A 10,837-nucleotide genomic window follows, 5' to 3' on the forward strand; every position below is an offset into this window, starting at 1 on the left:
GAAACCCTACACAGGACTTGCTATGAGTCGGAATCGACTCAACAAAAGTTAACAACCACCACAGAGAACCAAGATGGGCCCTGGTGTGGCACTCTGGGATAAGCACTGGACTGCTAACCACAAGGTGGGCAGTTCAAACATTCCAGCTGCTCTCCGAAACCATATACAGGGTCGCTATGAGTGGGAATTAACTTGACAACATCACCAGAGAACTATGACAGGGCCACAGTCAAGAACCGATGGAAATATCTGGAGAAAGCAGAAGTCTTTCCTCCCACAAGGGCACAAAGGCTCCGTCCTCAGCATCAGCTGATCTCAGGGTTCACAGAGGACACCCCAGGCCTAGGAAGGAGGAAGGGCCGCTGAGGCTCTGCCAACTGTCCCTCAGACAGTCATGTGCTCAGTTCCCCACGTGCCACGACGGGACTGGAGGAAGACCGAAAGACACACAGAGCAGCCACGAGAAACGGCCCTCAGTTCCCCACGTGCTACAATGGGACCAGAGGAAGACTGGGAGACACTCAGACACGGAAAACGGCCCTCAAACACGACTCTACTCTCACCACCTATCCCTCCACCAGGAGGAAATGCCAGCCTCTCTACAGTCCGTCTCCTGCACACAGAGTTCCGCAGCCTCAGGACTAACTTCTGTAAATACATTAAGTATTAGATCATATGTTGATCCCAGCAACAGTGCACGCTGGGAATACGAAATTCCATTTCAGTACCGCTTAACGTGAAACTCCCAGTAACAGTGCGTGATGAACAGGGACTCAGGACTAGCTGCTTTTCTTATCACGTAACTAAGCAACGCTACTTTACAACTCAGCAGTCTCCGTGTAACGGAGGAAGAAGAGAAACCATAGCCCAGCTTAACAGCAAAAGAGAAAGGAATCTGCATCCTAAACCCAAACCAAAGCCAACCCACTGCCACTGCCTCAGTCCTGACTCACAGCGACTCCACACGGGGATCCAGAGACCGCACAGCTTAGGGCGTGAGAATTCTGGAAGCACAATTGTTGTTATGTGCTGTCAAGTTAGTTCCAAATCAGAGCGACCCTGTATAGAATTTCATGGCTGTAAATCTTTACAGGAGCAGAAAAATCTCATCTTGGTTCTGTGGACTTGTGGTTAGTAGTCCCATGTTTATCCTACAGGGATACAGCAGTCACCAAATCACAATGGAGTCCTCCCAGAGGCTGCTTCCTGCCTCCATCAGTGCTTGGATACTAAGACTTTGGCTCACAAACATTTGCGGGGAAGGAGGGGCTGGTTGTCGACTTATAAGCAGCGTATAAGCCCTTCCTCCCCAAAGCAATGTTCCAGCATGTTACATAAAACCCACAGGGTGAGGGGCACCCTGACGCCTACTCAGAGCCCGAAGGCCACATTTCCACCTTTAGAAGGATGGAGCACTCGCGTCCTCAGCTATCCACAGCAGTCAGAATTGACAGGACGCGCTCACTGAGAGTCAGTTTCTGGACTGACTGGTTTCTGGACCACAAGAACATTTCAATGTGTGTTGTTCGAACAGCAGACCAAGCCACACTCACAGGGAAAACGTGGGGAGTGAGTGGAGGGAAACGGCTGGACACTGGCGGAGCGGCCTCTTACCTGCAGCGAAGGCGGAGCACATGACGAAGAACATCCCGACGGCGATCCTCTTCAAGGAGGACGGGAGTAGGCCGTTTCTCCTCAGCACGGGGTCCACCAGCTTGTCCTTGAGCGGGATCAGCAGGAGGATGAGCACGGCGTCAAACATAGTCAGCCAGGCTGCCGGGAACTGGGAGAGGCAAATGGGCCATCAGGCGACGCCAGCATCTGTCTGCAGCGTCAGCTTGACAGCGTGTCCATGTCTATACTGCACAAGGACACGTCAAAAAGGGCTGTGGCAGGGTTCCAGGACACGCAGGGACGGCTTTACGTCAAACAAAAGGTGTTTCCCATGTCTGCACATCAGAGGATGGCTGCAGACCAGTTCCCTTGGTAATACGCTCCTCATAGTCTCCTTAAGAAGCTCTGGTAGCGTAGTGGTTACGAATCGGGCTGCAAGCCGCAAGGTCATCAGTTCGAAACTACCAGCTGTTCGGTGGGAGAAAGATGAGGCTTTCTGCTCCCGTAAAGATTTATAGCCTCGGAAACCCTGTACAGGGTCGCTGTGAGTCGGAACCGACTCCACGGCACATAACCACAACACATCTCCTTAGGGGGCCTTCAAAGAAAAGGTCCAAGCAAAGCACTGGCTTCCCAAGGGGTCTTCACTTCAGGCCAAGGCGGAGAGCTCCACTCAGAAGGTCATGGGGAGTGTTTCTGGGGCCCACAAAGGGCCACACTCATAGATTTTCTTGGATACAGGATGATGATGGACGCTTATGAGAAGAACTTTTAAGAAAACGGAAAACGGCACTAGCAAGAAGATGGCCAGGAGATTTGCAGTGAAGCCCTGTTTTCCATCATGACAATGTACCTGCTCAATCCCTGAGGGTAGCGAGCTCTGTCCTAGGAGAGGTGCATTGGGGACCCTTACCCCACCCAGCCTAAAACCGAGCTCTAGCCCCTTCAGACTTTCTGTTCCTCAACCTCAACAAACATTTCAAAGGAACACAATGTCTGAGTCCCTCAAAGATGTAAAAATGCCATTCTGAAGCGGCATAAATTGAAGAGCGCACAATTCTTCGTGTGTTAGAGAGACAGAAACATCACCTGCAAAACTGTACAGACCTCAGTCAGGGGCCATGCTCACCACCAACAGCTTCACCTGTGAGATTGCTGCTTCAGAAAGCTATGCTTCTGCAAAGATACTTTCTGACAAGCCTTAACCTTACAACCTCTTAGAAAAAAACTGTTTCAAGACACTGAAAAGCAGGAAGATTTTTATTTTTGAGCAGGTTTGCATTTGTTCTTATGTGTTTTTAGATCAGGTGAAAATATTACTTAAAGGACACAAGTCAGTTACACCTCATAAACAATGTGGCCAACAGAGAAATCGTCCCTAAAATAAGTGAAAGTTCAATTCCAGTAACAACTTCTGTAGTTCATGCTAACCATGAAACTATTTAAGGTAACTACAGCTGGCTAACGATTAGGGTGCGCCTGACCCAGGCCATTGTGTTTTCAATAGCCTCATATGGATGCGAAAGCTGGACAGTGAATAACGAAGATCGTAGAAGAATTGATGCCTTTGAGTTGTGGTGTTGGAGGAGAATACTGAAAGTGCCATGGACTGCCAAAAGAACCAATAGATCTGTTTTGGAAGAAGTGCAACCAGAGTGCCCCTTGGAGGCCAAGATGGCTAAACTTCATCTCTCATACTTTGGACATATTGTCAGGAGGGAACAGTCACTGGAGAAGGATGTCATGCTGGGTAAGATGGAGGGTCAGAGAAAAAGAGGAAGATCCCTAACAAGATGGAATGGCCAGGTGGTGGCATTGATGGCGTCAAGTGTGGCAGCGGTAGTGAGGATGGCCCAGGATCGGACACTGTTTCATTCTGCTGTGCATGGGGTCGCTATGAGTCGGTTCTGACTCGATGGCACCTGACAACAACAACACAGCTGGCAGAAGAGACAGCTTCGATGCATAAAACCCCAGAAGACAATTCCCATTATCATCTCAAATGTTCTTACCGTGTGAGAGGTGGGTGCAACACTTGAAATTTCTGGAATCTTCAGATGAAGACTCTGTAAAACGTACGTCGTCTGCATCTGAGTACAGAAAGCATCATCATTATATGTGAACAGTCGGTCTTAAAATATCTCGAGCATCTTTTTGCACCCAAATCAGATGCTGTGAGGAGACCCAACAATGACTCCCAGGAACAGATGGCGGACAAGCCAGTTACTGGGGCACCGTGAAAACCTCCTAGAGCTGAACTCTGAAAAAGAGCTGCCAGCTGTCCCACCAGGAATGAGGAGGAGGCGCCTAAGACACCAGATGGGTACCTGCTCCGAGCCCCTGTCTGGGAAGTTTTCCAGAGATCTAAAGTGCCCATAACTGTTAGTCCATAACTGAAAACAGCAAGGTCCCGACAAACTCCTACACAGCGCCAGAGCTCCCTGTACTTTGGTGGGGGGGAATCAATACTAGAGTCACCTGTCACTGGGAGATACAGGAAAGGACACCTGTGTGTCAGCACTCACTTGGAAATACACTGTCCAGTAGGGGATCAGAGCCAAGAAAACAGGGATAATCTTGCCAAGAGCTTTCACGTCTTGCACTTTCTCTTCAGGGAAGGGTCCTCCTTGAGACATCTTACATGAATCAAACAGACTGGGTTTAGAGGGTTGTTCTGAGACGCCAAGGCCTTCACTTTGGGAAATAAAATGAAGGAATTAGTTTTCTTCCACCGCCCGGAAAGCCATTCTTTGGTCACAAATTCAGCTTGGTGGTAGGAAAGCGGCGCACCATGTTCCCTCTGCTCCCCTCTTCCTATACTGACTGACTGGGCACACCCATGCAGCCGCCTAAACGGTTCCAAACGGCCCCGGATGCACCTGCTGCACTCAGAAAGTACCCCTGCAGCTACCTCAATTCAAGGGGCTGGGAGGCCTCGCAGATACGCCTCCAGTCCCCACAACGAAGTGGCTGCTGCAATAATGCAAGTCACAGGAAGCGTGTAAACATGACTCGGACACTCCCTACTCTACAAAGAGAGCCGCCATGACAGAACACGTGAGCCTCCATCACAATGACCCAAATGTGGCAGAGACACCAGGTGAGCATGTGGCAACGGAAACACGGCTCTGACAGGCCTGCCTGAAGTGAGCATGTGCCAATGGAAACACGGCTCTGACAGGCCTACCTGAAGTGAGCATGTGCCAACGGAAACACGGCTCTGACAGGCCTGCCTGAAGCACGGCTGCTACATACCTTCCACTGATTTTAAAAAGAAAAGAGCAGTGTCTGTAAAGTGCACTAGGACAAGAAGAGCCTGCATGTCCCAATCGTGGCTGATGTGAGCCTCGGCTTTAGGGCCCTGGGCAACTGTGTAGGGGGACCGGGAGGTGGAGGGGCAGCGGAACCGGAGCTGCCAATGGCAACGGCAGGTGCATCACTGGATGAATATTCGAAAAAACCCTTTCCCTGCCAACTTTTGGCTTTTCATTAGCTAACTCAACCGCAGCCTCATCCTGACAACTAGCACCCAAGTAGTGAGATAAAGCCGCGCCGGGCTACGCAGCGTGCAGACACCGGGCTCGGTGTGGAAGGGGAGGTTCTCTGAGATTAAGGAAGCACTTGGGGGGTTGGCATAGGAGCCATGGTGGTGCCTTGAGGTCAGCACTGGGAAGCTCACCGGAAGGTTCACACTACCTACTACTCCCCTCGGAAGAAATAGCTGGCAGTCTGCCCACTAAAGACGCCGTGTGGAAAGCCTCCGGGCCAGTCCTACAGGGTGGCTCTGAGTGGGACTGCCTGAAGGCAGCAAGGCGTTACCAGTATGACGCAGGGTGTCCCCGCGTGCTCAGAGTACAGGATTGGAAACCCTATTGGACAGTTCTCCCATATCCTATCAGGTTCCCTAAAAGTCCACACTGACTCCCTGGCAGTGGGTGTGACTTGGTTTGGACCAGCGCATGACTACAGCATGATGCACCAGACTACAAGGTGGCAGTTCAAACCCACCAGCTGCTTCTTGGAAACCCTACACAGGAACCAACTCAACAGCACTTACCAACAACTAAAAACTTCTTTTATGTTTCACGTAGCCATTTTCACACACACACAAACCATTCAGGCGGGTCACACTGGCTTTGTATAAGTCAACGCATGTGCGAAACCACCCTGTTCACACAGGTTGTCAGTGTGTGGTTCTGCAACACAGCACAGTCCCCCGGGTGCATGGTCACCAGGGACGGGTCTCCCAAGAGGTTTGGAACGATTTCCCTTCTGCTCAGGACAATGGACAAATGCACAACCATGTCCCATGTAGAGACAGCCCTACATCATCGTCAAAACCTACACCTACAGAGGCCAGAGAGCAGCCGGGGTGGGCAGTAACTAAGGAGACCTGGGGTCTGGGTGTGCCTCCTTCCTATCAGAACATGACTTCAGCGAAGCCAGCACGTGCTCTCGCCAAGCGCTTCTGCGCAGGCCCTCCCCAGGCCTCCCGTCCCACCTGCAGTGTACAGAGAAGACACTGTGTCCAGTCCTGCCACCAGGAGGGAAGGAGGGCATGGGCTGAATCTTCTGCAGGATATTTTCTAGGCTTTCTGCAAGCTAGTACTTCCTGTGCATGGGTGCTTACTTCCAATAATCAATCAAAAAGGAAATCTGTTTTCAAGTAAAAGACACAACCAGGGCCCTCCCCCGGTGCCGTCTGTGCATGTTAATTGAAACCCATCTACGAAGCAATGTTCTCCCCTTAGAAGAACGTCTGCCAGGCCCCAGCTCACCCCGACACTCTACCCAGGGTTGTTCCCTCCTTCACAAGGCCGCACTGTGCTAACGGGCATCCCTCAACACAACCGAAGTCAAGCGTCCCCAGAGGCTCGAGCCTGCGGCCGAGGCGGAGTGACCCTCACTCTTGCTCTGTTCAGGTCATCAGGAGTCAGTGTCAGCTCCATGGCTACTGACAACCACAAACAGACCGGACCGGCAACACAGGAGACGGGAGGACATGGAAGACCAAGAAAAGGAGGCTGAGAAGGGAGAGATGCCTCTCCGAGGGAAAACTGCTCCAAACCACAAGGGAACCCTTCTCAAAGGTTGGAAGGGAGCTGGATCGCGGGTTTAGAGGGACAAGGAAGCCAGCGTGCCCCAGGGCTGTTGGGCTCAGCTGCGAGGGGCCTGGGTTCCACAGGTCTCTGCAAAGGAAATGAGAGCCCAGACTGGGAGGCCAGTGTGGTGATGGGTGGGCCAGGACAACACAAGCCCCTTCAGTCAGTCCACCCTCATCGAGCCTACTGTGCGCCATACTTTCATTCTACTTTAAGACAAAATCCACAAGAAAAAAAACAATTCCTGTGCCCCGTCCCCCAACCAGCGGCGGGAACCCAGGAAGGCGGTCTGGAGAAGCCCACACAAGCTGCAGCTCCAGAAAGCAGAGGTGCCGGTCAGTCCAGGGAGAGCTACTCTGTGTGATTCCAGACTGAGTCTCGGCCGCTGCGCACACCCGGGAAGCCAAACGCAGACAGACACAGAGCGCGCACTCGGGGCTGGCCTGTGGGAGAGAGCTCCTGTCAGCAAGCATCCATGAAACTCTCCACACTGACGACAAGAGCCCCTGTGAAGAGTCACTAGGAACATCACAGCAGGGGTGGGCACACGTGTGTGCACATTGGTACAATGTCACACAATTACAGAGCGGAAAGGGGGGCTTTGTACTACATATGAATTGTACATCTGTAAATAGCACCAAACTTTTTCTGAGGCCTCTTGGGCTAAATTCTAGACTTAATTATTTTTATTAACATGCATTTAAGGTGACCAACCAACCGTCCGAGTTTGCCCAGGACTGAGGGGTGTTCTCAGGTGAGGAAGAAACCCTTATAAAAGGAGTAAAATCTACCTGTAGCTTAGCCTTCTGCCCCAGAATAACCAAAGGACAAGCGGACGGTGGGGCTCCTGCGGGCCCCCCAGGAGCCAGCTCGGCAGCAGGGCGTACGCAGCTACCACTCCAAAGAAGCAACTGTTTGGGTTCTTTTTGATTCAAGAACATTCCTACCACTTTTTAAAATGAACAATGTCTAAAGCGTGCCGACTGAGTCTTCCTTCTCCCCCAGATTTCTGACTTTAGCAGCAGACCTAAGACAAAGCCAGGAGAATCCTGTGGGGGCCATTATCTGGGTCACTGCCCTGCCTCTCCAGCAGGGAGAGCTGCCCAGGATAGGGTGAGGGCTAGCGTACCCCGCCGGAGCTATCTGTGCCCAGCACGCCACTAAGCACTGTGGAGAGAATGAAGCTCATACCCACTGCATGGCCGTTTTCCAATCTGCTGCGGACAGCAGGAGTAAGCCAGGATCTTGACCACGTCTGTGAAAGCACTGCCGTCGGGAGGCTTGCTGATGAAAAATCTCTTGCTGCTGAGGAAGACCACGAATGCCATGCCGATGCACACTGTGGGGATGGCGTAGCCGATGATAAAGCTCACATTCTGCTGGATGTAGGCGATGCCTCCCAGTGAAAGGATAGCACCCAAGTTAATGCTCCAATAAAACCAATTAAAGAATCTTCTCGTGGCTTCTGGACCTCGATCTTTAACCTGCAACAGACAAGGCAGGAAACGACCTGAAGATACAATTGTCTTGAAGGCACCAAACCCTGAAACCCGCCCTGTAAGCAAGCGTCCCACACGTGATTCCCACGCTTCTCTGATCCTGCTTTAACTACACCCAGAGCTCTGGACTGGCTGCACATACGAGGGACCTTCAAAAAGGGCGTGGAAAATGGAGTAAAAAGAGAGTACCATATTTCCATGAACTTGTTGAAACTCCATCATATATGTCCTTAAGCATGCCTGGGGATCTTGAGAAAATGTAGGTTCTGGTTCAGTCTACCTGAGGTGGACATGCACATTCTCAGCAGGAGGGGAAGCAGGATGAACCAGTTTAAAGTCCTGATTATAATATATCCTGTTGTTGTTGTTAAGTGCCATCGCATTGGCATTGATTCTGACCCATAGCAACCCTGTATATGGTTTCCAAGGAGCAGCTGGCATTAGCCCATAGCGCCACACCAGAACTCCTACAGCTCAAAGGGGCACCTCAAGACCACCTGCTTGGTAATCCTTTGGAATGTGGGTTAGCAATACAGATTCTCGGGATCCCAATCACTGGGGGGCAGGCCCAGGGACCTGCATTTCAAAGAAACGTCCACATCCCAGGTGAATGGTGCCACAAGGCCCAAGAGAAGCACCGCAGGTCACACCACGGGTTCAAAGACGGGTTCAAAGACATGAGGGTCGCACACCTGTGCCCGGGCTCCTGAGAAGGCTTAGCATCACACCTGGAATGACGCGACAACCTGGTGGTGTTTGTAGATGAGTAAACCTGGGGTGGCGCTGTAGGCTAATACGTCACACTGCAAAGTCGTTTGACCTGCAACATGGGTGGTTCAAGCTCACCTTGGAACTCTATACAGGGTTGCTATGGGTCAGAATCGACTCGACGGCACTTCACAACAATCCTCTGTTGGAATCGGGAGAAATCCTGATGAGGGGAGAGATTTCTGGGCACTGCTGGGTTATGTGTCTGCCCGCTAACTGAACCCACCAGCTGCTTTGAGTTTGGAGAAAGATGAGGCAGGGTGCATCTGTAAAAACCTCACCTGGAAACCCTAAGGGCATAGGCTGGCTACGAGTCACAATCCACTAGATGGTGGCGGGATGGGTTGGTTTAGAGAAAGATGGGCACCAACTTGGCTCAGTCCCTCCCCAAGGCTAGTCAGTTTGAGCCAGGCTAACTGGAGTCCTGGCGTGGCGCTGTGGGTTAATGCACCAGACTGCAAAGCCATTTGAACTACAAGGTCAGCGGTTCAAGCTCACCAGCTGCTCCTCGGAAACCCTATACAGGGTAGCTATGGGTCGGAACCGACTCGATGGCACTTAACAACAACAACAACAACTGGAGTCCTGGGGTGGTGCTATGGGAATGCACTGGACTGCAAGGCTGGCAGTTCAAACTCAGCAGACGCTCCTTGGAAACCCTGCACAGGGTCACTATGGGTTGGAACCAACTCAACGCACTTAACAACACGTATCACAAGTCCTGGTATGGCACTGTAGAATAAGCACCACACTGCTAACTGCACGGCCAGCGGTTCAAATCCACCAACCACTCTTGGAAACCCTATACAAGGTTGCTCATCACCCAGATCCTCACGATGACGGTTAGGGTTAGCCTGCAAGAGCGAGCAGCTACAACTCAAAGACACAGCTAAGGAGTTTCAGCCATCCTGCTATCTTGTCCTAAGTTATGGAGTATGAAAAAGTCCTGAAAACTTCAGAGCAGTCTCCTCTAATGAATAACCATAAGTTTTCCATGGAGACCAAACCAACCAATCATAAGGAATAAGCATCTTGTCAGTAGTCACATTTAAAAATATATTTAAAAAGATTAATGTAAAGATATTAAATTATACAAGGGGCCTTCAAAACGTTCTTGGTGAAATGGGATTAAAAGACAATGGAGACCCTTTGAGCCGTGCGCACTTGCCGCGTGAAGGCCCTGCAGCGCCTGGTGGAACCGCTCACGGAGGCCGGCGTGGAGAGGATGGAGGTTTCTCAGAACGCTTGCAAGGATGCCCTGGTGACCGGTGTTCCAGCTGGAAGCAATCTTGGGAACTCAGACCCTGGGCTTCACTCTGAAGATTAGGACGCAGCTCACTTGCATGCCTTTAGCTATGAAGTGATGAATGACTGCCTCCAAGTTTCAAGACAACATTTCTCTGAAGCTAAACTACTTTTACTTATTTGAGGTCTTTCCTGTGACCAGATCCTATAGCCAAAATTCTAGAGTCGGGTCCCCTCAGTGCAAACCCCCTTCCAAGACTAAGATCAATGGGAATACACGCTGTGATCGGTGACCACACTCGACACTGATAAGGGGAAGTGAGGGAAAAACAGCAACGAAGCGGTGAGCTAAGCCCTACAACGTTCAGTAAACTTCTGTGAACCCGGGTGAAGACCTGGTTGGCCAGCAGTATGGCAAGACCTGGGGACTCTTGGGCCCAGGGTCAGTGACAAATCCACAGAGGACTAGAGTAGAGAGTGAAGCGTCCAGCTGATAAGAAGAGAGGGCATATGCATAAGAACACCCACACCTGCAGAGAATACCCACTTATCATGGCTTCAGTGACTGGATGATCAGAGCTCAACCAGAAGTAAAAAGAAGAGGAAAAA

At 51.1% G+C, this 10,837-nt stretch overlaps 1 protein-coding gene across 1 annotated transcript in view; it reads right to left on the bottom strand.

Moving 5' to 3' along the window:
* Positions 1-10,837, bottom strand: part of SLC15A4 (solute carrier family 15 (oligopeptide transporter), member 4) — a 35,488-nt gene that overhangs the window by 16,500 nt on the left and 8,151 nt on the right. The window contains exons 2-5 of the mRNA XM_006874077.1: positions 7,908-8,200; positions 4,140-4,308; positions 3,627-3,704; positions 1,615-1,783 (exon numbers count right to left, since the gene is read on the bottom strand). Of these exons, the coding sequence (XP_006874139.1) occupies positions 1,615-1,783; positions 3,627-3,704; positions 4,140-4,308; positions 7,908-8,200 (709 nt within the window). The remainder of the gene's footprint in view (positions 1-1,614; positions 1,784-3,626; positions 3,705-4,139; positions 4,309-7,907; positions 8,201-10,837) is intronic.

The sequence above is a fragment of the Chrysochloris asiatica genome, unplaced genomic scaffold (genome assembly GCF_000296735.1).
Source record: "Chrysochloris asiatica unplaced genomic scaffold, ChrAsi1.0 scaffold00261, whole genome shotgun sequence".
In the NCBI taxonomy this organism is placed as follows: Eukaryota; Metazoa; Chordata; class Mammalia; order Afrosoricida; family Chrysochloridae; genus Chrysochloris; species Chrysochloris asiatica.